This window comes from Physeter macrocephalus, chromosome 16, assembly GCF_002837175.3.
Source record: "Physeter macrocephalus isolate SW-GA chromosome 16, ASM283717v5, whole genome shotgun sequence".
In the NCBI taxonomy this organism is placed as follows: domain Eukaryota; kingdom Metazoa; phylum Chordata; class Mammalia; order Artiodactyla; family Physeteridae; genus Physeter; species Physeter macrocephalus.
This window is the reverse complement of record NC_041229.1, coordinates 11988547-12015817: the sequence shown is the minus strand read 5'-3', so window position 1 is coordinate 12015817 and position 27271 is coordinate 11988547. Positions and strand designations below refer to the sequence as shown.

At 47.5% G+C, this 27271-nt stretch overlaps 1 protein-coding gene across 1 annotated transcript in view; it reads left to right on the top strand.

The window, feature by feature from the left end:
• Positions 1–27271, top strand: part of GRIK4 (glutamate ionotropic receptor kainate type subunit 4) — a 307210-nt gene that overhangs the window by 166249 nt on the left and 113690 nt on the right. Inside the window, exon 6 of the mRNA XM_007121709.2 lies at positions 3323–3376. Coding sequence (XP_007121771.1) covers positions 3323–3376 — 54 coding nt within the window. The remainder of the gene's footprint in view (positions 1–3322; positions 3377–27271) is intronic.

Sequence of the window (27271 nt, the reverse complement as noted above, 5' to 3'; positions counted from 1 at the left end):
CACATTGGCCTCTTCTAATGCCATTTTAATTGCCCATTTAAGCTCAACCTGCCATCTTCCAGTGGGGGAGTGAGGTTCCTCATTAACCTCTGCCGAACCATGAGGAGGCTGGCAGACACGCGATGATTCTCTCTTCCTCTCCTTCCCTCGCTGTCTCCTAACCTCCCCACCCCAGCTAGTTTTGTCTCAGAATTAATAAGGGATTAGAATGAGTTCTCTGAGTACTGCGGGCTGTCCCTTTAGCCTGTTGCTATAGTAATTTTCCGCAGCTCCAAACCCACGTCTGTCTGTGTGGGTATACCCAACTCACACACTCAAACACAGAATTTTTCTCTTTTTCTTCTCTTATGTCCGGAGCTATGATCAAGGAAGTCATCAAAGACAGAAAAGCTCCTCTAAGTTTCAGGGCATGAGAGATAAAGGCTGAGGAGTCCTCAGGAAGGTGGGGAGTAGGGAGTGAGATAGATTTCCCTCAGTCCCCTTGCCGGGGGGGAGGGTCAGAACCTACGGTAGCTGGTTCCTACCTGGACGGGCCCCCGGTGGAAGTCTTTTAGGCTCAGCCCTTGCCCAGGAATATTTTATTGCTCTCAGCATATGCAGTTGCCTCCCCCCTCTTTTTAATATGTGTATTTCATTGTTGAAATTTAGGAAAGTACAGAAAAGCACACAGAAGAAAATAAACATCATTCACAATTCTATCACCCAGAGAGAACCACTATTAAATTTTGATGTCTAGCCTTTCTGCCTTTACAGACACATTTTTTCCTTTTCCAAAATTATTATCACACGGCACACACTCTTTGGAAAACTGGGGTTTTTTTCTACTTAATAATACGCCATGCATTTTTCTCATGTCATTGCATATTTTTCTACAACTATTTTAATGGCTGCATCATTTCCTATCACATGGATGTACCATAATTTATTTAACCATCCTTTATTGTTAGAGATACAGGTTGTTTTCAATCTTCGCTCTAATAAATAATGCCGGGATGCACATCTTTGTACATAAATGCAAATTCATGAATATTTTCTGAGCATAAATTTCTAGGAGTGGAATTACTGAGTTAAAGGTATGCATGCTTTTCAGGATTTTGATATGATTTGCCAGATTGCCTTTTAGAAAGGCTGTAAGGATTTCCACTCCCACCAGCAGCATATAGGTGTCTTATAGCACCCTTGCCAATACTGGGTATTTTCATTAAAAACGCCTTTATTTTTTTTTATGGCTGTGCATTTGAAGGAAATTCCCTTGTAATGATCATTATTAGCAAACGGTTCTGCTGGGTGCAGGCTTTCCTGAGGCCACCTGTCAGACTCAGCCCTTGTGACCTTGCAACCAAATCCATCAGTGACCAGCGAGGTTTCGGGAAACCTTGTTCCCATTTGAATTCCTAGCAGCCCCAGCAGGCCGGCCCTGCATCCGTCCTGGACTCAGTCTGCATGTTTCCCTGGAGCTCCAGACTCTTTCACGGGGCTACAACCCGGCCTTGAGGGGCCTCAGGGAGGATGAACTCAGTGTGGGAAGCAGTGTGACAGAGGGTGTACGGAGCTTCTGGGAGTCTCGGTGTGCACTCCTGAGCCTGGCCCCAGAGCTAGGCAGCACTGCTGCCTCTTGATTTCAGGAAGATTTCCAGAGTAATCCCCTACTTTATTGAGCGGCTGTTCTGGCAACGACCTCCATGTTTACCCAGAATTCAGGTCTTAAAAACCAAGGATCTCTTGTCTCTTATTTTTAGGACAGCAGATTTCACAAGGTGGGTTTTAACCATCTGACGGTGTCCTCTCCCAGCCCCCTGTCCCCAGCCCATCCCTGTAACCCGGGGGCTCTTGCTGGCCTAGGCAGTGGTGAGACGCAAGGGCATTATTATACGGACAGCAGTGAGGGAGGGAAGGGAGGGAGGTGAGCATCGTGCCCCACCATCTTCTTGGAAGTGGAGGAGGCAATGTAGCTTTGCTGGAAGAAGGAGGAGCCTCCCGCCAGGCTCCTTGGGCTCTATCAGGACCCCCGGTGTAATCTTGCCCCAGGCATTTGTTTCCCATTGGAATGGCAGTGATATAACTACCCTGGCCTGTCCTTCAAGGAGCCTGTGAAGGTTCCTGTGAGAATGCTCACAAAGTTATTGGAGTTCCTTGGGGGATCAACACGATGTCAGGGGAAAATTTAATCATCCCTGGCCTTTTCCCCCCCATGCACCTCAGTAGTCATGACAAAAACGGTTTCCCAGGGCCCCAGGGCTGTGGGCTACATGATGCAGATCTAACCGACGGTCAGGAGGGATGAGGGCCCTGGGGAGAGCTGGGCTCATTATTTCCGTGATCTCCTTGTCAGCGTCTATAGCACCTGTCACACTCCAAGCCAGGCACGCCGACAGGGAAGGTTGCTTAGGGGTATTTATGATGGCTACAAAGATCAGACAAAAAGAGGCCCTTCTGAAATCACAGCTCTCCACCGTGGGCTGAGACTTGCTGATGCACTGTGACCAAGGGCACGTCCCAAGCAACTTGCTCCTCACTACTAATAAAGGACCAAAGTTTGCAAATGATTCACCTGTTTCCAACATTACTGCAGATTCAAGAATACACTTAGGAGTCTCACTCACTCTCATCCCGCTAGAGGTGGAGTTCATTTGGGAATCGCCTACAACCCGCAGACTCTCTCCTATCTATGCCTCGGCCCCTAAGAGAAGTGTGTCAGTAGTTCCATCAATATCACAGCCCTCCAAGGGGAGTATTAGGCTGCCCGGCTTTAATTTCACCTTTTCCATGTATGAGACGTGTGATCTTCTGGACAAGTTGCACAGCCTTTGGTGCTTCAGTTTCCTCAGCTGTCAGTGGGGGTGGTGAAGGAGTAACAGTGCCTACCTCATCAGGTTAACCCAAGTAAAATGCTTTCTAGTGCTTGGTGCAGACTGCACAGTGAGTGAGTGTTAGCCATTGGTATTGTTAATGGTTGTGGGGATAATTATTATAGTCTGTTTCATTATTTGTTTCATTTCCCGTAAAGTCACTTTGGTTTCCAGAATACCCAGTTATATCCGTGGGAATGTGTTTTACCTGAGAATATCAGCTACTAGGAGTGTCAGTGCAGGGGTGGGGTGTGGGGTGGAGGGGGAGGGACCCTACCCTAGAGGCCAGGGTTTCTGTGCTCCATCCTCCAAGGTCGAGGGCAATGTAAGAAACAATCAATCAAGATGTTCTACTCTGCTGGTGCTGAAGGGTAGTGGGCCAGACCAAGGGCGGACACTTGGAGCCCTCCCTGCTCATGCACTTCCAGCGGGTTTTTATTTTCCTCTCTAATCTCCTTCTCTTCCCTTTGCAGGCAGCGGAACTAGGGATGGTGTCAGCCTATTACACATACATCTTCACTAATCTGGTAAGACATTTTCAGAGCTCACCTCCTTGGCATAGAGAGTATCATTAATTAGGGTCAGTGGGGTGTGACGGAATGAAGCCCGGGAGATGGGAAGTAGGGAAAATGCCAGCCAGAGAGGCAGGGCATCTGAGAAACATGGAAACCCAGGAGCCACTGGGATTCTCATCCCAACAATTCTTAGCCTGGAGAGAATGGAAATTTGGGGAATCTCATGCCTCCATTCAGATGCCACCAGCAACATAGCACTGAGCCCTCTGATGGATGCTCTCCTCTATAGGTCCAGTTACTGGCCTGCAGTCCAGTCTCTACACTGCCAGACCCTTATGCTGGCTGGCTCAGAAGTAGGAAAGCTAGAGCACAAAAAGTATGCGTGTCCTATGTACGAAGGTGTTATAACTGGATATACCTCCAGAGGCCATTTTTGCCAAATCCCCTTGTTTTACAGCTGAGAAGACAGTTCTGTAGAAATTTTATTGAGTCAGGTTGGAGCACTGTTTTTGCCATGTACCAACTGTGTACCCTTCAACAAGCACTGAGCCTTGGTTTCCTTATCTGTAAAATGGGCATAAGGACAGCTACGTTATGGAGTTGCCGTCATTTCGAAATGATGTAATTTAATCTGCGTGTAAGTATTTTGAAATTGTAAAACGTTAAAAGATGTGAAAGGTTGTTGTGAAATATAGACACACTCAGTTAGAGAGTAGAAAGAACCTCAGAGAACAGGTTTAAAAAAATTATAACTTTTTGTTTTGAGATTATTATAGATTCACAGGAAGCTGCAAAGATAATACCGAGAGGTACCATGTACCTTTAACCCATTTTTCTCTAATGGTTACATCTTACATTATTACAGTAAATATCAAAACCAGGATATCAAAATATCAAAGCTATTAAGATGTGTGTAGATGTGTGTAACTCCTACTGCAATCAGGATACAAAACTATTTCATTACCACAAAGATCTCCCTTAAGCTGCCATTTTATAGTCACACCCACTTCCCTTCTTCCCAGCATCTCTAACCTCTAGCAACTGCTAATCTGTTCTCTATTTCTAAATTTTCTAATTTTATATAAATGGAATCATGAGTAAATGACCTTTGAGGTTAACTTTTTTCACTCAGAGTACTGCCCTCAAGATCCATCAAAGGTGTTGCATGAATCAATAGTTTGCCCTTTATTATTACCGAGTCATATTTCTTGCTGTGGATGTACCAGTTTCCTTAACTATCCACCTATGGAGAGACGTAGTTTCCAGTTTTTGGCTATTACAGATAGAGCTGTTATAAACAGTCATTCAGAGAAGAGGTTTAATTATTTTATGCCCTTATTTATTTTATAAATGCACGAGATATCCAGATCATTTAAGTAGCCCCTGCATCCAGACGTGCTTTGATGTAACAGGAGCCGGGCCAGGCATTCGGGATTAAAATGGGAATAAGAAACCAAGCCGGCCCAGGAAAAACCTATTGCAAGGTACCTGTCCTATGGCATAGTGGCAAATTCTATGAGACGTGTACACAAAATGCTTTAGACCCTAGAGCAGGGGTCACTTGCTCTACCTGGAGCAGGCAGGAAATGCTTCACAGAAGAAGGGGCCTTTAAGCTACACCCTGAAAGACAGGTAGGCTTTTTCCTAGACAAACAAAGAAGGGAAGAACATTCGGGGATGAGGAACAGCATATTCGCATACCTGGAGATTTGAGTGACTTCAAACGTATGGACTGCTCCAGGAATGGGTGTGCCAGTTAATTATTATTCATTTGTCTATTTGTAGCCATTCATGAAAGTAACCTACTTAAAAGATGTAAGGCAGGTATCAATGCAAGATCCTTGATGTGCTCAGGGAGCAGAATTCCACCTCACCGTTATGACTCTTGAATCTTAAAATGGAAAAGGTTACCTAGAAGTTAAGCCTTTCTTGGCCAACACAGGTGGTAGGGTAACCTAGGTAATTGTGCAGTGTCCCTTCCGGGATTTAGGGGCCAGGTCTCCTGAAATGTCCTGCGTGGTTGAGGAGATAGATGCCTGCTCAAAGAGACGAGCTGGGATTCTGTGGTCCCTGTTCTTTTCCAGCTGTTGTGTCATGAACAGCCCTTTCTTTGGGCTGCTGTGGAATTATTCCCCCTGCAGCATCCTACAGGCCTTTGCTCTCAGGCTTGAAAGGCCCCTCGGAGAATCCAGTATAGCTGCTTTTCTGGTGTAGGGACTCCCTCCATGGCAGACTTGCCCCACCACAAACCTGCCTGTTCCATTGTTGGAATTTTTCCACTGAGGTCTAGCATACATAGAAAAGGCCACACAAATCATATGTGCACAGCTGAATGAACATTCTCCAGGTGAGCACACCTGTGTCAGCAGCACCCTGATCCAGAAGTAGCCCATTGCTAGCGCCCCAGAAGTCCCCCTCACGCCCCCTCCCAGTCACTACCCCTCAAAATGTAAAGCGCAAGGAACTTCTTTGTTTGCTTATTTATTTATTTTTTCCTATCTAACACTGCAGCTGTAAATCACAGCATTAACATGGAAAAGGGTAGAAAAGGATTAGACTATTCCCAGAGCAATGCAAAAGCATTTGCCTAAGTCAGGAGGCATCTGGGGGAGCCCAGCAAGTTAGCAGAAGAATAGAGAGAGATGAAACTCCGATTGTGCTCCATTTGGGGAGCCTGGGAAGTAGAGGGGAGGAGGGGGAAAAGGCAAGCCAAGGGCCACCTGCCTTGTGCCCACCTGCCAGGGACACCCCCCGCCCCCGTGTCAGTTAGCCAGGACAGCAGAGGAGGAAGGAGCGGGGCAGCAGGGACTCACGGGGGTGTCTTTGCAGATCGAAGGAGGCTAGTCTTTTGGAAGATAAGTTCCCAGCACGGTAATGAGAATAATGCGCGGTTGCTTGGCCTGGAGATGTTTAAGAAAGTGTCACCCACGCTGCAACCCACCACTCCTTCTTCTCAAACGTGGTAATAGTGATTGTGATGATGAATCTCGTGGAGAAAGCACTGGCCTGTGAAGTCAGGAGACCTGGGTCAGGTCCCCACTCTGCCTTATACTCACTGTGTGACTTTGGGGGAGTCACGTTGACTCTCTGAGCCCCAGCTTTCTCCTTGGTAAAGTGGGGATGATAAACTCTTACGGGGTTGTTGTGAGGATAAAGAAAACTGCATTATAAATTGCCAAGTACTATATGTTTTGAAGGCATTGTATTTTTCTTAATAGATCTTTATTGGAGTATAATTGCTTCACAATACTTTGTTAGTTTTGGTTGTACAACAAAGTGAATCAGCCATATGCATACATACATCCCCATATCCCCTCCATCTTGTGTCTCCCCCCCACCCTCCCTATCCCACCCCTCTAGGTTGTCGCACAGCACCAAGCTGATCTCCCTGTGCTATGTGGCTGCTTCCCACTAGCTATCTATTTTACATTCGGTAGCGTATATATGTCCATGCCACTCTCACTTCGCCCCAGCTTCCCCCTCCCACCCCGTGTCCTCAAGTCCATTCTCTATGTCTATGTCTTTATTCCTGCCCTGCAACTAGGTTCATCAGTACCATTTTTTTTTTTAGATCCCATTACAGATGGCCAAGAGGCACATGAAAAGATGCTCAACATCACTAATTATTAGAGAAACGCAAATCAAAACTACCATGAGGTATCACCTCATGCTGGTCAGAATGGCCATTATCAAAAAATCTAGAAACAATAAATGCTGGAAAGAGTGTGGTGAAAAGGGAACCCTCCTGCACTGTTGGTGGGAATGTAAATTGATACAACCACTGTGGAGAACAGTATGGCGGTTCCTTATAAAACTAAAAATAGAACTACCATATGACCCAGCAATCCCTCTATGGGGCATATACCCTGAGAAAACCATAATTCAAAAAGATACATGCATCACAATGTTCATTGCAGCACTATTTACAATAGCCAGGACATGGAAGCAACCTAAATGTCCATCGACAGATGAATGGATAAAGATGTGGCACATATATACAATGGAATATTACTCAGCCATCAAAAGAAACGAAACTGAGTTGTTTGTAGTGAGGTGGATGGACATAGAGCCTGTCATACAGAGTGAAGTAAGTCAGAAAGAGAAAAACAAATACCGTATGCTAAGGCACTGTATTTTTTTTGTAACACTCCGATACTTTCAGCTTTCAAAGAGCTTTTGTCCTTCTTGCGTGGGCACAGAACGAGATGAGCTTTGGGAGCATGCCTCAGTCAGAGAGTTCTTTCAACTTGGAATTAACAGGATTCACACGGTTTGTGAGTTTGCAAGAGGAAATCAGAAAAGTAACTGCATGAATGATGATGGCTGAGTAATAGCCAAGAAAATAGAAGCAAAGCTTTTGCAAAAATCAGTCAGTGAGAGAATATGCTGGATGCTTCTCATTAGTGCCTTGGCTCTCTGGAATGGACAGACCTCTATGAGGAATAAAAAAAACTATTTTTAAGTCCATTCTTTCTGCCCAGTTGCTGTTGGAGTCTTGGGCCAGAGCATTAGGGGCTTTATGTAGAGGTTCATAAGTGAGCCTCTGTGCTTCTCCAGTCCCTTTCCCCAAATACAGATGCCATCTAGACTTTAATTTTTATTTACTTCTTCTCTGAATTCCTCAAGGATCCCCATCATGTCCCATCTCTCTAAATTCTGCCACAGGGATGCAGCGGGCACTCAGATTAGCTTTTTGAGAGTTAGCACAAAGGTGTGGGCTTTGGCATTCGTAGACATGACTAAGAATTCCAGTTTGACTAGCGATCAGCTGTGTGATCCTGTGCAAGTTATTTAATCTCTCTGAGCCTCAGAGACCTCATCAGCTGTTGGACACGAATAACACCTGCCTCAGTAGATAATACCCACACAGAAACTGACTCACAGTGCAAGTTTAGTAAAGGGAAGGTATTATTTAAAAAAGTCCTATTTGTGCTTCCTATGTACTGAAAAGAGCAGGAGATATTTATTTTGCTGCCCAGCCTCTAATGGCCTATAAAAGTGACTCCTAAAATGCCATTTTATTGATTTCCAGAGAATGACTAGAACTAGGTAGTTCAGTTATTGTGCATAACCATTGTAGGGCTTGCTGGTATCAGTAATTACTGAGTAATTGGTCAGGTCTTCATACCTCTGTCCCACCAGGTGTTAAGATTGATTTAGGGCATCTGTAATCAATGGATTTGTTTGACTGCTCTGGACTCCATCAGTTGATTATCCATCACAAGAGTTGGGACAGAAATAGCCATCATGAATCAAACTTCTATACCATCAATTCATTTTGACCTTATAGAAAGCACAGTTTCTTTCTACTGGGGTCTGGCCAGCAGGGAGAGTGAGTGTGCCAGCCTTGAGCTTTGAGTGACGGAGGTGACTGATGCAAGGAGAGGTTGGGCCAGGAGAACCGAGGCTGGCTGGGAGCATCCTGCAGCTATGACGGGAAGAGCCGGGGAGGAGCTCCACAGGTCCAGGGAAGAGCCAGGTCTGGGGGTCCAGTGGGAGCCCAGGCTCAGTGAGGTGTGTGAGACAAGTGTGAGAGACACTTCAGCAAGAGGGCAGAGACCCAGGAACAGGGACAGACTCGCTGCAGAACAAAGGAAGAAGTCACGGACAGGAAGTTGGTAGCTGTTGAGGGCAGACAGTCATAGCAAACAGCAAACAAATATCCAGGTCTTTTATTTATATATCTATTTCGAAATAGAATCTGGGGTAGTTTGTACTAGTGTCAGAGGTTTGATCCGTGAAACAGCTTCTTGCCCCTGCTTCTGGTTCTGGGTCAGGGGTCAGTCCCATCAGGGGAACAAACCTCTGATCAACAGGTAGGAAAGGGTCACCTGAAGGCACCTGGCTAAGGTGGGAACCCAGCCAGAGGGTCAGCTCCTGGGGTCCAAATCATGAGAACTTTTATGGTAAATTGAGAACTAGGATGTGCATCTGGCCAGGGATCTGGAGAGGAACGAGAAGGAGGCAGGTCCTGGTGGTTGACCAAGGTAAGGGGTCGAGAGTCCAGGCCAAAGTAAGATGGACCAAATAAGGGACAAAGCAAGGCGAACAAGAAAATTATTCTGCAGAGACACAAAGGACACAGATGCATGAGTGACCTCGAAAATTGGTTCCTGCCTTTATCCAGATTTGTTGCTTTCTTTGTTTTTTGAACGTTTTTATTGTGGTAAAATATATGTAACATAAGATTTGCCATTTTAACCATTTTTAAGTTTACAATTAAGTGGCATTAATTACATTTACAATGTTGTGCAACCATCATCACTACCTATTTCTAAAACTTTTTCATTACCCCAAACAGAAGCTCTTTAACTATTTTTTTTTTAAATAAGGAAGGGTATTTTTTTAATTATTAATTAATTAATTAATTTGCTTTTGGCTGTGTTGGGTCTTCGTTTCTGTGCGAGGGCTTTCTCCAGTTACGGCGAGCGGGGGCCACTCTTCATCGCGGTGCGCGGGCCTCTCACTGTCACGGTCTCTCCCGTTGCGGAGCACAGACTCCAGACGCGCAGGCTCAGTCGTTGTGGCTCACGGGCTCTAGTGCGCAGGCTCAGTACTTGTGGCTCACGGGCCTAGCCGCTCCGCGGCATGTGGGATCTTCCCAGACCGGGGCACGAACCCGTGTCCCCTGCATTGGCAGGCAGATTCCCAACCTCTGCGCCACCAGGGAAGCCCCAGCTCTTTAACTATTAAGCAATAATTCCCCATTCCCCCTCCCCCCAGCCCTGATAACTCCTAATCTGTTTTCTGACTCTATGAATTTGCCTATCCTGGATATTTCATAATAGTGGAATCACGTAATATTTGTCCTTTTGCATCTGGCTTATTTCACTCAGCGTGTTTTCTAGGTTCATCCATGTTATAGCATGTATGAGAACTTCATTCTTTTTTTAACTCTTTTTTTTATAGTGGTAAATATACATACAATTTACCATTTTAAAAAGTGTACCATTCAGTAGCAATAAGTATACTCACATTGTTGTGCAACCGTCACCACCATCCATCTCTGGAGCATTTTTCATCCTCCCAAACTGAAACTTTATACCCGTTAAACAATAACTCCCCATTCCCTCCTCCTCCCAGTCCCTGGCAGCCACGATTCTGCTTTCTGTCTCTATGAATTTGCCTATTCTAAGTGCTTCATATAAGTGAAATTATAATATTTGTCCTCTGGTGCCTGCCTTACTTCACCTAGCATAATGTCTTCAGGGGTCTCTGTGTGTCAGAATTTCCTTCCTTTTTAAGGCTGAATAATAATCCATTTTATGTATATACCACACTTTATTTATCTCTTCATCCATCATGTGGGCACTTACGTTGCTTCTTCCTTTTGGCTACTATGAATTGTGCTGCAAGGAACATAGGTGAACAAATACCTGATCGAGTCCTGCTTTCAATCCTCTTGGGTATATATCTAAGTAGTGAAATTCCTGGATCATATGGTAATTCTATGTTTAATTTTTTAGGAAGAGCCAAACTCCTTTCTAGCCGTACCATTTTTATTCCCACCAGTCATGTATGAGGGTTTGAGTTCCTCCACATCCTACCAAAACCTGTTATTTTTTGTTTTTATGATAAGAGCCATCTTAATGACGTGAAGTGTTCAGATGTGTTTCTTATTTCTATTTGGAGTTTTCCAACTGAAAGAAGCAAGACCACATGGCTGAAGTTGAGAGTCCTGATTAAGAAGCTTTATAATGGGAGAAAGAAGCTGGTGTGTAAAAACCAGTCCTTGAGTCCATCAGACCTGGTGAAAATCCCCAGTTCGGGAGCTTCCTAGCTGTGCACCCTGATGCTCTTGCGGGCCTCAGTTTCCTCATATGTAAAATGTGAATAATAATATCCATCTCAAGAAATTTTGGTAAAATTAAAAAATAGCAATGGATAACACTTTGTATCCAGTAGGCAATGCCAGCTGCTTTAACAGATAAACCCCAATCCCATGGCTTCACACAGTAGATGTATATTTCTCACTCAACTGAAGTCCCCCAAGTGTGTTCCTGATCATCAGGCAGCCTTCCAGAAGGTCATCTGGGGGCCCAGGCTTCTTCTAGATTCTAATGTGTCCTCTGAGAGGCCAGGAATGGGGAAAAACATAAAGGATCAGACACAGGAGGGCTTTGGGGGCCAGGCCTGGAAGTGGCACATAGTATTTCTCCTCTCAATCCCACTGGCTAGAATTTAGTCACATACTCACACCTCCCGAAAGTGAGATGGGGAAACATCATGTACCGTGTGTCCGGGAGAAGAGGAAATGAGTGTGCTGATCGGCTACCCATATCTGCCACATTATTAAATGATTCATGATCATCATACGTCTCTTCTGCGTATGCTGGAAAAGCAATTAGCATCCCAAGCCCTGGCCTGTCTGTTTAGAGGCTAACTCACTGTATCCATGGAGATCAGCACTTCGTTATAAAGGCGTCAGCTCCCTTATAACTAAGAGGGTCTGCACCTCGAATGCTCTTGCCCAGGTGGGCTGCTGGCCTGATGGTCCTGTCTGGCGCTTCCAGGTGGGGACTGCACTGGACAGGTATAGATTCTCTGTTCTCATTCCGCTCTTTAGTCTGGAAGAAGTCTCTGTCCTCCAGTTAGCCTCCGGGTTTGGCTACAGGAACCATTGTTCCGCAAGACCGATGGTAGTTTGGATAAAGGACGTGAAGAATTAAGGGCCTTTGAGCAAAGCCCAGTCGGCTGCTGAGACAGCAGAGATGCCATCTGGAGAGAAGAGGTGAAGGAGGAAGTGCAATTTGAGCTAATAAATCTGGGAGGACTGGGCTTCCCTGGTGGCGCAGTGGTTGAGAGTCTGCCTGCCGATGCAGGGGACGCGGGTTCGTGCCCCGGTCCGGGAAGATCCCACATGCCGCGGAGCGGCTGGGCCCGTGAGCCGTGGCCGCTGGGCCTGCGTGTCCGGAGCCTGTGCTCCGCAACGGGAGAGGCCACAGCAGTGAGAGGCCTGCGTACCTCAAAAAAAAAAAAAAAATCTGGGAGGATTATCTAGCTACTAATGAACCCAGGGAGATTTGTAATCACTGCCTAATAAAGAAAAGAAAATCACCCTAATCTATTGTCAGTGAGCACAGATGAGCCCTGTGCCAAAGGAGGGAGCTGCTGCTTTGGCAGGGAGAAGTGTGGAGATTCAGGGTCAGGGCCAGAATCATGATATGTCAAGGAAAGGTAGGATATGGGCACCAGAAGCAGGGGTCTGTATGGTCGGTGGGCCACCTGGGCTGCCACCAGCATTGCAGGCAGCATGGCTCGCTGGATGTAGTGACCACCGTTTCATTTTCCTGCCACAGGTAAGGCTAGAGTGCCATGCTCTTGATGCCACCACCAGCATGCTGGAGGGTAGTGGGCCATTGGTGCTGTATGTACAGAGGCACCGGCATCTCAGAGTTTTTCCCTTGGGGAATCTAGAGAGAAGAGGCCAAGTGCTGGCTGGGTGTCAGAAGGCATGGGGCAGGGTTACACCAGCACCCAAAGGGTTACACCTGCATGGGGCAGGGTTACACCAGCACCCGAAGGGTTACACCTGCATGGGGCAGGGTTACACCAGCACCTGTAGGGTTACACCTGCATGGGGCAGGGTTACACCAGCACTCGAAGGGTTACACCTGCATGGAGAAGGGTTACACCAGCACCTGTAGGGTTACACTTGCAAGAGGAAGGGTTACATCAGCAGGAGGCCTCATCATACAGAGGATGGGCAGTGAAGCAGCTGTGGCTTCTAGTTATGGCCCTGCTACTAAATAGCTGGGTGACATAGTAATAGTGATAGTTGGTATTTATCGACTACCTTCTACATGCAAGGCTCTGTAATAAGTGCTTCTCAGTTATTTCCTCGTTTAAACCTCACACAACTCTAGCAGAGCACTATTTTATCCCCATTTTAGAGATGAGAAAGGTGAGGCTCATAAAGTTTTGATACTCTGTACAAGGTAGTAGAGCCAGATCACAAACCCAGGCAGTTAGCTCTTAGCCACCTCACTCTACTGCATTTATCTAGACATGCCATTTCTCCTTGCTGGGCTTCAGCTTCTTCATCTGAAAATTATGATGTTGTATTAGGTGATCTCTGAGGGTCTTTCCAGCCCTGGACTTATTTCATCCTACGCATGGTTGAGGGCATTACAATTCATAGCACCTTGCAGTTGGGAATGTTTCCTGGAGAGGGGGGAGGATGATCCATTGGATCGAGAGCCCACGGGGCCCTGGAAGCAGTAGAAACTAACAGCTCCGTGGATTCCCAAAGAGTAGCCAGGTCCTGCTGAGTCTTGCAGAAATGACCCCTCCATGCCCTAGTCTCTATCTTGTTTGGGCAGAATGGATATATGCAGCCACTTGTTCTCCTCTGGGTCCATGTTATTGTCAAGCAGACTGAGCCTGTGTTTATTTTTCTAGAGGTTAATCAGAGAGATGAGCCATAAGTAACTGAAGTTGCTAAGGTTATTACAGAAAGGGGAGCTGGGGCAGACAGGGAGGGAAGAAACAAATGATTCCAGAGGACGTGAATGCTCACCACCCTGCTCTCCTGCTCCTCTCTCTGACGGGCCAACCCTATTCATCTTTTAGGTCTTCCTTAAATGTCACTTCCTCAAGGAACTTTCCCCTGACACCCGCTGTGTTGAGTCCGCTGTTACACACTCTCACAGCGCCTTGTCTTCCGTATTTTGTAGCCTCCATCTCGTGGGAATTCCTCCTTCTTTATCTGACCTCTCCACCAGACTTTGAACTTCATAAAGGCAAGACCATCACTTGTCCATCACTCCATCACTGTACCCCAGTCACCTACTGGCACATAGTAGATGCTCAATAGATATTTATTGAGTCAATGAATGGAGAAGTTCATGACATGATAGAGTTCTTGGACTAGGAGGGCTGGCCAGGTGAGATGGCTCATCTCCTTCATCCAGTAGGAATTAGCTCATCCCAACTAAGCCCATGAGCGTAAAGTTCCACAGCTTGGCCAGGAGGAGCTGGGCCTAGCCCCGCCTTTCCCGAGGATGCCTTGGTATTTTCATAGCCCACATGGTAACTACTCGGTCTGGAATGCCCTTCCCCCATTCTGGGCTGGACAGATTTGAAGTTAAGTATGTGCAAGACTGGGAAGGGTGGTTTCATTCAGGATCTGAGATACAGGGTTTCAGGGGGTTCTGATGAGTGAGGGAGGTGTCGAAACCTGAGGCCCAGGGTTGGCACCAAGACTGACCATAGAGGTAGGAAGAGGTGGAAGAGTACAAGCACGGTCCGGCTGATTGTGCTGAGTGGCCTGTCACCTGGGGCTACTTTCTTTACTGGCCCCACCATGCCTGGGTCAGCCTGGGTCAAGTGGCCTCTTCAAGCCAGCACCTGGCACCAGACTCATGGAGCCAGAACCCAAGGGTCTTTGAAACAAAACATCTACTTCAGGTTTTCAAGGTCATTATGAAATTATCTAGTCCTCTCCGCTGTCCCTGTGACTTGGCACATGAAGTTTGGTGAGCCTCATGGCTGTGTTGACACAGAAGATGGAAACATGGCTTAAAGGAGGCAGCCGGGGACTCAGATCAGAGAGGACTTGAGTTTGAATCTGGGCCCTGCCATACATGAGATGCACACAGGGCACGTTAACCTACTGGAGTCTCAGTTTTCCCTTTTGTAAAATGGGGATGGTAATTCCTATAGCATCATTTTGTGAGGAACATGGAAGGTTTCTAATCCTCAGTGGCTGCTAGTAAACATTACTCCCTTTCCTCCCCTCTTTCCCACCTCCCTGTTGAGTATGTTCATGCTTAGACCTTGGTGTCCTGGTTTACTGCCTCTAGCTTTCCAAAACGCCAAAGTTGTTATCAGAAACATTTCATAATTGGTCTCTCGCCTAATTGTAGTTAGAACTACAGTTCCCACAGTGCGTGAGCCTCTTTCATATCTTGCAGTCTTTTACTGAAAGCATACCACACACACACACACACACACACACACACACACACACACACACACACACACACAGCTAGCCAACAGCTTCAATCCATCAGTCGGACAACTTTCCAGTGCCAGAGCAATTGGTTCTAAAGTGTAGTTTATTGTAAAATTATTAAGACTATCTACATATTTCACCTTTATTGAGCCTTTTAAGAGAACCACTCTGCATAATACAGTACACTTTGGTGAATGAATATGTTTTTAGTGCAACTAGGAAAAGAGTAACAGAGTGAAATCTCCCCATGTGTCTGTCTGAGCTTCCCAGGTACCCCTGCTACCAAATGCAAACCCGGAGAGGTGGCAGATCTGGCAGTGACAGATGTCTCCTGGGCGTACATGGGTACAACAGCATCTCAAGGAGAAGTTTTTACTCCAGAATTGTGCTCTCTGGCTGCCACCCCTCCTGTGTCTGTTGTCTGACCTAGGCTGTTGGTAGAGGGGGATGTATTCAGGGGAAATGGCAGGGAGAATTGGAAAAAGGTTCAGGAAGCATTGACTGAAAATTATTTTCTGAATTTGCATTTGGGGAAACTGGCTGACAGCTGGGAGTCCCTTGGCCCAAGTTATGGGATTAAAAATGATTAGCTAGTCATGATTAAGCGACTTACCTATGGAAAATGCTTAAAGTCCACTCCACTGATTCAGCAGACATTTATCACGTGTCTACTGTGTGCTGGGAATGCAAGCAGCATTTGAAGAGCTCTATAAAGGCAAGGTGTGGAAGCCCAAGGAGGGAGCATTGAGTGCTTTTTTGGGAACTGGAAGAGAGGTTTGCGGATATGGCTTCCTTTGAATGGTTTATTGAGGGAAGGTTAGAAAGGATCGTGGGAGGGTGACGTGTGGACAGAGGTAAGCATTGTAGGCCTGAGAAAGAAAGAGCACGGTGCCTGCCATGGCTGGAGCAGGGGCGTGTAATGGAGAGAGGGAAGCCAGGGCCGGCAGAGGAAGGTTCCTGTCAGATGACATTCCGTCCGCTCTGCAAAGTTGCTGGACTTTTCAGCATTAGAAGCTGGCGTTGGCAGGTCCAAGGGCTAGTCTTGGCTGTCCCACTAACTGACCACGTGTGACCTTGGACAAGACCTTTCTCCCCTGGGGATAAACTAAAGGATCTCCAAAGACCTTTCAACTCTTAAATTCTGTCAACTTTATGGACTGGATGAATCTGTAGTAAATGACTGGATGCATTCTCTTGGCACATGAAGCAGGTGGCTTTCCTCTTCATGGGTTCTAGTGTCCTTGTCTGGTTGGCTTGTCCCTCCAGTGCCCTCTGCTATCCTAGTCCTCCCCACCCCACCCTGGTGGGCAGCACCCCTGGCTCGTGAGTGTCTGGTCCTCTCACACCCTCTTGCCCAGAAGGAGCTGTCCTGTGTCCCACATCCAGGCCACCTCGTCGGAGCCCTGATGGACGACGGGCCTCCTCAAACTGAAAATCCAGTTCGCGCCAATATGTGAATGGCTGATGATAGCATTGAATTTGGAGGGATCTTTGAGAGCATCTGACTGAATCTCGTCATTTTACAGTTGAGGGAAAATAACTGAAGTGGGAAAGGGACTTGCTCAGCTCTCACAGTGAGTCAGGAGTGGTGGAGAGAGGTCTCCTCTCCAAATTTCACGCATGCACTGGTCAACATTAATTGAGCACTTACTGGGCTGCGTGTCAGGGGCAACAATGAAAAAGTCCGTTCTCTGAGGAGGTCAGACTAGGAGGGCAGACAAACCCAAACAGATGATTGTAAATCAGTGGGTTAAAATGGTGAAGATATGCACAGACTATTATCTGTGAGCCTGGCAAGCTCATATAAAGCTTGCTGGACGAGGCCACACCCAGTGGCCTTAAAGAATTAATAGTTAGCTAGGTTGGGTGGGGGGAAGGAGGATATTCTAAACACACAGCTTAATGCCTTAGACCTTTGCTTTTTAACCGAAGCCTTTACCAAGGAAGTGGATCCTATGGGAGACTGTAGATTTAGTGAAGAAGGTATTTTGAGGTGGGGAGAAACCTTCAGAGCCTTCGCATCACTCCACGCAGGCAGCCAATTGCCGACTTCCCTGTCCTGCGTAAGACAGGTGAAGAAGGAAGATAGGAGGCACAAGTGAACCTAAGTTGACACCTTTCTTGTGGTGGTAGCTGGTCATAAATGCCAGAGTCACTCCAGGCTCACTTGGATAGCTGTCAACCATTCTCCCCTTCAAGGTGATGGGTACCACTCTCCTAAAGAGAGAATCCCAGCCAGGGCTTGGATTGGGGAACAGGAGCCCAGCACCTGGGCCTCACAGTGAGACCTGGCTGTTAAAGGTGAGGCAGGAGTTTCCAGATACACTTGATTCCTAATGGCGTGCGGCAAGGGGTATGAGAGCAGGACAAATATTGCCAGGAAAATCAGTAGAAACTGAAGGAGTGCTCAATAGGGGTGTGGAAACCCTGGTGGAGGTGAAGAAACCCTGGCGTTGGAGGAACCAATTATCTGTCAGCGCCTTTGCTCATGTTTGACAAACAGCGTGACGGTGAACATAGGTCCCACGGGACTCCCAGAGCCAAGTTTGGAGATATTTGCGTATCATCCATTTAATAGAATTGAAGCTCGTTCCTTGCATCTGCCCCAACACACACACACACACACACACACACACACACACACACACACACACACACACTCTCTCTCTCTCTCTCTCTCTCTCTCTCTCTCTCTCTCTCTCTCTCCCACATCCATGCCTGTGTGTGTGTTGCTGACGGGCTTCACCAGACTGCACCTGTGAGATAAATCAAATTGAAATAAGAACTAGACTCTGGGGATTACGCTGACTCAGTATTTCTAGAAACATAATGGAAATGTCCCCGTCTGACTGCTCGCGCCTTCTGCCTAATAGAGCTTTGAGAGAGGGGAGACCTGCCTTGACCTCTGTCACGGATAGTCCCATTAATTCAGTGAGAGATGCCCCAGCCTCGCCTCTGTCCAGTGATCCAGTAATTCCCAATAATCCACAATCAAGAGTCTGATCATAAAAATCTACCCATTTCCACAAGCTGGTACTGTAATCATCATCGCCCCCTGAGTTCCAGTGATGTGCCAGACACCATACTAGGAAGTTTATGTTCAAGATATTAAATCCACAAAATATCACTACAAGGCTCCAGTTCCACCAAGCAGGGAAGTAAGGCCCAGAGAAGTTTGAAAGCTTCGTCCGAGGTCATTCAATCAACAAGTGGTCCAGTGGAGAATTTGCCCTTCACCTCCCTACCCACATCTTGCCCTTAACAAACTGATCTTTATTGCTTTTCTGTGCTGTTTGAGTTATCTATTACTGTGAAACTGACTACTACAAAGCTAGCAGCTTAAACCTCACCAGCGGCTGGCTCACAGCTCTGTAGGTCACATGTCTGCACCGCACGGCTGGGCTCTCTCTGCTCAGGCTGAAATGTGGTGTCAGCTGGCCACGTTCCCATCAGGAACTCAGGGACCTCATCCGGGCTCATTCCTGTTGTTGGCAGAATTCATATCCTTGTGGTTGGTTGCAGGACTGGAATCTCTGTTTTCTTCCGAGCTCTTGCCTAGGGACCACTCTCAGCATCCAGAGGTCACTCTCCGGTCCTTGCCCGTGACCCCTCCATCCCCTCCATCTCATCCCTTTCTTGGCCATGACGCGCTCTGTGATGTCTCCATTTCATCAACAGAGAATCTCCCTCTAGTCCAGGCCTTCTCATACTTTGAATCTCTTTGACTTCCTCTTCCGCAAGCAGCCGGAGAAAACTGTTTTTTAAAGAGCTAGTGTGCCTGGATAATCTCCCTCTTTTAAAGTCAACTGTGCCATACAGCATAACCTAATCACGGAAGTCAAATTCATGAGTCATATTCCTAGGGATTGTGGGGGGGGGGCGGGGGCGGGGGCGGGGGGCATGGAATCCTGGCAGGAGTCTTCTTAGAATCCTGCCTACTCTTTGCACTAATCATGTGAATTAGTTTATTTCATTCGCTCCCTCCCCCTCCCCGCCAATCACCTGGTGAACGGAGAGACAAGGAGAGATGTAGCCAGGGAAGCAGGAGGAAGGCCCTGGGGTCTCTTAGGGCAGGAAATGGTACATCCCCTGACAGTATAGATGGTAGACCCAGGTTCCCTCTGCTGGCCCACTGCGGGGCTCTGGCGGGGCATGCCCCTCGACGCCTTTGGTGCTCTGCAAAGGGGAAACTGAGCCCCCTTGGGATGCTGCAGCTACCTCAGGGGATCCTGGCACTGAGGAATTTGGGCCCTGCTGAGAAGAGTGTTTGGCATGTAATGCATGTTTGGAAAGCATAAAGAAACTGAGCAGGAAAGACATTATGGCAAATCGTATTATTATTATTACATTATAAGTGTGATTGTATTACAAGCACCATTAAGAGTAGCAAGTGCTCTTGTTATTACTAAGCAATCGAGCTCCTCTCTCCCCAGCATCAGGCTTCCCTCAGGGTCAAAGGCATCAACCGCTCAATTAATCACCATCTGAGGCTCCCCCGGCCCTGTGTTTGTGGCGCTGACAGCTCCCGTTCACAGCCCAGTGGTAAGCATGACACCTGCCCACCCAGCTGAAGCCTCCCCATCACCTACACGGTGGACGCCTCTCCTGGGAGTTTCAAAGTTGGATTTTTATCTTGGCCCAGAGTTAAGATCTTTCTAAAACCACTTTTAATGATACCTCTCTTTTGCTTAAAACCCTGCAATAGCTCCCCATCACCCCCAGGATAAAGTCCAAAGCAGCCTCTTTTGAACGGACCTCTGGGCTCTACCTGCACCCTTCCCTGTAGCCCCAGCACCCCAGCCAGATGGGGTGGATTGCAGTGCCCCGCACGGAGCCACTGCCTCGCTCCTCGGGGCTCCGTGCGTCCTGTCCTTTCTCTGTCTTAGAAGCTGCTCCTCCACCTCCTCACCTGCTGACTCCTGCTCACCTTTCAGGCCTCAGCTTGCAGTCAGCTCGCAGCTTGGGAAAACAGACAGGCATTCTGAGAGAAGGGCCACCCCTCTCTGTGCCCCTGGCATCTGTGCTCGCCACTGTTTGGGACTTGCCTCCCCTTGCCACCAAGGAGATGGACCTTGACAGGGATAGGGTTTTTTGTTTGTTTTGGTTTTTGGTTTTTTGTAGAATGAGGCAAAAATGGCCAAGATCTGAAAAATCTCCTGTTACGTACATTTCCCTCCTGCTGTGGGAACCCGTCTGAGTGCCCGGTGGCTCAGGTCCCGGTCCTGCCTTAGTCACATACTTCCCGAGTGATCTCGAGCGTGTCGTAGACGGCGAGACGCCCAGCTCCTGTAGGAGCCCCTCACTGGTCCTGCTGCAGAGATGGGGAGGGGGTGCCTTGGGTCTCTACATGCCTGAGGCCAATGAGTTGGGACCTGGAAAGAGAGAGGTTTAGTACCTGACGTGTAGACAGAAGGCCTGATCAGTGGATCCTGAGTGCAGGGGGCCTCAGAGGCGAGGAATCAATGCCTGACGAGGAAGCAGGCCTTCGGAAAAGCAGTGGCGCCCCCAGCCCCAGGGGAGAGCACAAAGCCTCCACCGTTGCCCATGTCAGTTTGATCTACTGAGGTTTCGGCTTTATAGTTAGTAACTACTTATTTAGTCCCAGCGGCGCAGAAGTCTTCTAAAGACAAAATGAAGACAGAGCTGCTGGGGTAGAGGTGGGAGGGTTCTCCCCCCTGGCCTCTGTCTTCCTTCTTCCTGCGAGCAAATGACAGAAGCCTTGGTAAGGTGGTCCCACCCTGATGGGCGTTTGCTGGTGAACATGAATTCATTTAATGAATGTATGAGCACTTGCTAAGCACAGGCGCAGAGTAAGGTACAGGCAACAGAGTGTTGAACAAGAGAATACGGTCTGCTTTTGAAGTCCTGTTTGTGGACTCATGTTGGGAAAGAAAAGCAGAGAAGGGACAGGGTTCCCGGGAGGGAGGGCTGTACATGCTCAGATCATGGAGATAAATGAATAGGAGACGCGTAGGGAGAAGAATCCAGGAGAGCTGGGAGCCGGAAGTTTTAGGGCCAGATCTCCCATTAATTGGAATTCATTGACAGGTATGAATTAGTCTCCCAGCTGCTCCTTTCTTCAAAGACCTATTACACAAAAAGCAATCACCTAGTCTGCCGAGAGCACGGGCTTTGATGCAGATAAATAGACAGGTACCTGGAGGGAGGGAGAGGATGTGAGCATACCCAGAAGATTCTGGACTCCTGGTGGCTTTGGGGCTTTCCTGAGAAAGGCTGAGAGGCCACTTATAAGACAAAGGTCTGGGTCCTGGCCTCCACCATACCTTGGGTCCCAAGGGAAAATGAATGGCTATAGCCATACGAAAGAGCCTTGAAAGTAGAGAGGACCGGGCTGCCCATGCGGTAAGATGAGGAAGAGCCTGACAGGTGTTCCCTTCCTAAATTCATTCAGTCACCAGCATTGACTTCTTTCCATAAGCTCTGCACCAGGGTAGATGCTGGTAAGGTAAGTAGAGTTGCCTTCAATAGCACCCAGTCCTTGGGAAGTTGCTTTGAACAAACTCATGTGATAAACATCTTTAAGTGATGATAGGTATACCTGTGAGGACAGCGGCCAGTTCTTGGATGATGGAGGAGGTCAAGGTGAAGAATGAGCAAAGGGGTAGACAGGAATCTTAGCATGAAGAACCAAATATGTCCAGGAGTTTGCTTTTGTCCTGTGTGCAGTCAGCAGCATTGGGAGGTGGAGAGGGATTCACGATCAAATGGATAGTTGAGAAAGAGCTCTCCAGCGATAGCATGAAGGAGGAACGTGGAGAAAGGCAAGACTGGAGGAGGGGAAACCAAAATTCGTTTGTAGTCCAAGAATAAGCTGGTGAAGGTATGAATCGAGGTAGAGGCGACAGGGATGGAGAGCAGGGGACAAATTCAAGAGATGTTAAGGAGATAATATGTTTCCAGTGACAATGACTGACTGCATGCATGCATACATGGATGAGATGGGGAGTGTGAGACTGGGAGAAGTGGAGGATGAGTTCCAGATCCCAGCCTGAATGATGGGTGACTAGGGGTCACATTCACAGGTAGGCAACCAAGGGAGGCGATTAGATTGGGGTGGAACAATAAGAAGTTCAAGTGTAGGAGTGATGTCGTCTTGAGGGTGTCTTCCATCATTCCAGCTTCTTAATAATAGCTTAAGAAATTGGAATCTTTTGGTGTTCTCAGTGCTCCCGGGGTGAGAAAGTTAAAAGTTATCAATCATTAACAACTTCAGGGAAGGGCTCATGCGTTTGAGTCTATGCTGTGTCCTGGTGACCTAGCCTAGTGCTGAGTGAGCAGTAGGGAGGAATGGAATTATAAGCGCAGATCTTGGATGCCAGGTACCCGGATCTTAATCCCATGTCTGTCTTTCGGGCAACTCCTAGGCACTTCAGTTTCTTCTTCCATCAAGTGGGAATATGAATAAAACCTGTTCTGTCCATACCAAGTGTGCTGGTGAGGACAGGAGGGATACAGGAAAGTGCCTCATAAGCCTTGTAAAGCCGTGCCAATGAAAGTAGTCGATGTTATTACCCTCAATAATAAATTGACGTTTAATAAATGACTTGTGATTCTGGTGAAAGGAGGCTGCTGGTCTCCTCTCCCAAGAAGTTAGGGGCCAGGGCTGAGCATGGAGCAGAGGAGATCAAAGGCTGAGTCTTGGGTGAAAGCAGCTGAGAAACAGGAGACTGCTTGAAGCACCACCGTAAGGATACGAACCAGTTCTGGAGCAAAGGATCCCAACTGGGTCCGGGTAGCAAAATCCGAAGAGATTGCAGAGGTTGTAGAGGCGTCATTGGGATGGCACCTTTTACAGGTTGCCTGTGGCCCTGGCAGGAAGGGAGCTGCTGAGGTTCTCAGGCCAACTGAGGGAGAATTTTATGCAAGAGCAGAGAGACTTTCCTTCGTGGCATAATCTGTAGGGAAGACAGAAGGCTCCCTGCCCACCCTGTCTTCCTCATTGCCTGTTAATGATGCCTGAAAGTGAATGCAAAATGCTTTCCTTGAGCTATTTTATTGTTATACTAATAGTACTAATAAGTCAAGTACTAATAAGTCATGTCATATTTCCAATCTACATAGCGCTTTCCTATATATTATCTCTTTTAAGTCTCACAGCCAACACTGTGAAGTGTTATTTCCCCCATTTTGTAACAAGGAATCCTGTCTCATGAAAAGAGACTAAAATAAAGAGATTAAAAGATTAAACAGCAAAGATTGGCTTTTGGAATTTGGGATTTCAGTGAACAAAATCTAGGACAAAACACCAGTAGACAGTGTATGATTTAAAATGTTGTGACTCTAAATTCATACCCACTCTCTCCAACACAATTATTCTCCTAATCATTTAATGAAACCAAAGAACGAGCTTTTGGTTTCACTGAGTTTCTCTGCGCTAGGGATACAGTAGTGAGCAAGACAGGCCAGCAGGAAAGCATTTGTGGCTCAGACGATGGTGACCAGAGATGACCGAGGCTCCTGAAGCACTCTCAGCCGAAGTCAGCCAAGTTCATGAAGCTGCCTTTACCTGCCTACTTCTCTATGCATCTTAGCCATTCCTGTCTTCAATTACACTGCATTTATGTCTAAATACTCCCCACCTGCTACCTGCTTGTTGGCTTGTATTCCTTCCTGGGGGTCTTCATGCTGAACAGACACGGTGTGGGGTGAACCTCGGCTCTCCCATATTCTCAAGATCAGTGTTCAGTTGCTCAGTCTGGAGCCCACACCAATCTCCAGGCCCCTTTGTAATTAAAACCCTTCTCAGGCAGAGATCTAGTTGATGTTGGGTAATCCCTTCACTCTCTTAGACTACCAGTGTTCATTTTGTAGCTGCAAATCTTAGACCAGAAGTCACTGCTCTTAAAGTCGAGTTGTGTATTCTGAAATGAATTTTAACTCTATTTTGCCAGCTCTTTTACAGCACAATCAGCACGAGCTCATAGTGTCCTCTGACCCTTGGTGCCCCACTCACGGTGGTGAGTAAGTGATACAAGCACGTAGAGCACTGGGTCTGGGTCTGTTTACAGCTGTGTGGCCATGGGAAAGCCACTTCACTCCTCTGGGTCTCTGCTCCTTCAGCTATACATTGGCGCTAATAACTCCCATGCCATAGGGCTGCTGTAAGGTTGGATTGAGACCATGCACGTGAAGTGCTTAGTTCTGCCAGGCACACAGTTGGTGGTCAATAAATTGTCTCAGTTATTATTATTATAATTATTGCTTTGTTAGAATTATGTACGGTTGGAAGATCTGGAGCTTCAACTCAAGGCTTCTGTCTCGACACAAATAGCCACACCAAGCAATTTAGCACCTTATGGTGACTTGCTTAGCAAAACTTTTCTCATTTGACAAGTAGCCAAGGATAGCTTCTTGCAGAGCGAGGGGGGAGAGGAGAAGGCAAGAGAAGCCCCCAGGCCAGATAGTTCCCTCTGTCAGGACCCAGCTAGACTGTGGAGACCAGGAGAAGGAAGGAGAAGAGGCAGCATGGAGGATGGACTGCACTATGTGTGAATTAGCCCTGCAAGGTGGATGTTCTTATCTGCATTTTACAGGTGAGCAGATCGAAATTCAGAGAGGTTACAGGCCTGCCCAAGATCACCCAACCAATATGTGACGAGACAGGATTTGAACCCAGGACTGTCTTATTTCAAAATCTCTTTCTACCATATCCTGCTGTCTCCTGATGAGATCTCCACATGGCACAACTCCAGGGGGCGCCATTCACATTACCATCGATGTGAATGGCAGCTGGGAGTTATGCCATGTAGTGGCTATGTCTCCCGAGATCAGAGGGGCGGTTCGCTTAATGGGCGACTGCAAAGGAGAAATGATGAAGGCCTGACCGGGCGGGATTGGAAAGGAAGGGACAGATTCAGGAGACATTTAGGAGACAGATTGGAAAGGATTGACTCGATGTACCGTTAAAAGAAGCGGGGGTTGAGGCTGCCTTTGAAGTGTCTAGCTTAAGTGGCCCAGGCGATAGTCATGCCCTAGGTGGGTTAGAATTAGGGAAAAGAAATAAGGGAGAAGGGGCTGCTGGGCGGAGAGAATACAGTGCCTTTCCCCCACTTCCCCATTTCACCTGGACCCAGACCTAGGCAGCAAAGGGTTAGGAGATGGACTTGACCCCAGGACATGGCCTGGACCTGTGCTTTGGTTTCCTGCTTTTCTCCTTAAAGTCAAGCACAGGAGCCGAGTCTGGATGATGAACAGCTCTTACGCTTTTAGCTCTAGTCGGCTGACCTTGCCCCCTCCCCCCTCCCCACCCCCCCTCACAGCCTGCCCTTGCTCCTGGCCTGGTGGATGAGCAGGCTGTAGGGCCATGGAGTGGTCCCTGCAACGGACCGGTGAGTGGACGCCGGTGGGCAAACCAGGACATTGGAAATGTCACAGCTGCTGGAGAAAGTGAGGGTCACTCAGCTGAGCCGCCGCACCCACGTGGCTCTCAAGCCTTTATGCGTGACTCTTTCCTTCCAGGCCTGTTCTGAACGCCCTTCGTTCCAGATAACACTCCCCTGTATTCACTCGTGGCCATGACATGACCTTTAATTGCATTTACTCAGTCCCTTGAAAATCACTGTATACAGAAGGACACACACACACACAAACATGCTCACATATGCTCACACGTACACAAATGTGTGCACATTAAAAATTTTTTAAATGAGGAAGCACAGTGATAAGAAAACAAGCTGTCAGGAATTTGCTTTTCGAAACATAATAATGTAACTTCCAGAGGGCAATCAAGGGGTCACACCAGTTCTGCTCACGTTCTTACACCTTCTATAGGGTTTAGGCCATGAGCAGAGTCAGGCATAGTGAGGACCCCAGGACATTGAAACGTCCTCCATCAACAGCCTTGACCAATATTTACCAAACAACTTCTAGGCCTCAGGCACTATGCTGGGTGCAGTGTGGGGTTCAAAAATGCGGCAGACACATCCCTGCTCTCAGGAAAACACAGGCCTTGGGCGCAAGAGGACACGGGCTTGAAAATTTGTTGGCACCACAAGCACTGTCACAAAGGCAGGCACTCTTGGGGTAATTGAAGACTTGATTTTGGTCTCTGTGCCACCACTCGGCCTTACCAGGCGGCCATTGGCTCTGTTCTTCACCCTGGTTCCCCTGGTCTCTTGATGATGATGGAATCCACTGCCAATGGGAGTGGGGGACCTTGAGGTTTTCCTTCCCGGGACATTTATAAGAAGAGAATCAAGGTCCCCGTGAGAACCTGATCCACCCCAGGGCTCCTAACACTTTGTCATTTCGGTTAAGGTCACAGCCAGCCGGGCAGCGTGGCTGGGGGAGCACAGGGCACCTGAGTGAGGCCAGGGTATATTCTTGGCTAGAGCTCATGGTGGACGACAGGAGCCAGAGGGCCTTTACTCCCCTCCCATCCTGAAACTGGTTGATCTTATGTAATATCCCTCTCAGCTTAGTGCCTCCACCACTTGGTTCGGGAGTTAGGATACACGTTTCCCTGGATATACTTAGAGTAACCTTTCCCACCGGGCATTCTGTAGGAGGCTCCTGTGAGACATTCATAGATTTGGGGCGGAAAAGTGTTCCATGGTCAATATGTTTGGGAAGTTATGTTGGGTTAAGCAAAATTACGCTGCTTTACTGTAGGACTTCTTTAACCCTTTACCATGCTAGTGTGCATTGTGAATCTTGAAAAGGTGACTAGAACGTGCAGTGTTTGCTCACCTCGTTTGAATATGGGACCTTGTTTTCACGCAACGTCTGTTAACGCCTCCTGGAAAAGCTAGCGTCCTGAGGAACACACTCTGAGAAATGCTAGAGCTCAGAAGATTTCCTTTGCGTACAGACTGGCGGTGGTCAGCTGTTTCCCATATTTGCTTAGATACCAGGCTTCAATAGCAGCAGGAGAGTGTAAGTTTAGACATAAAGAAGCATTTCCTAACTGTGAGGGTGCTTAAAGAATAGAG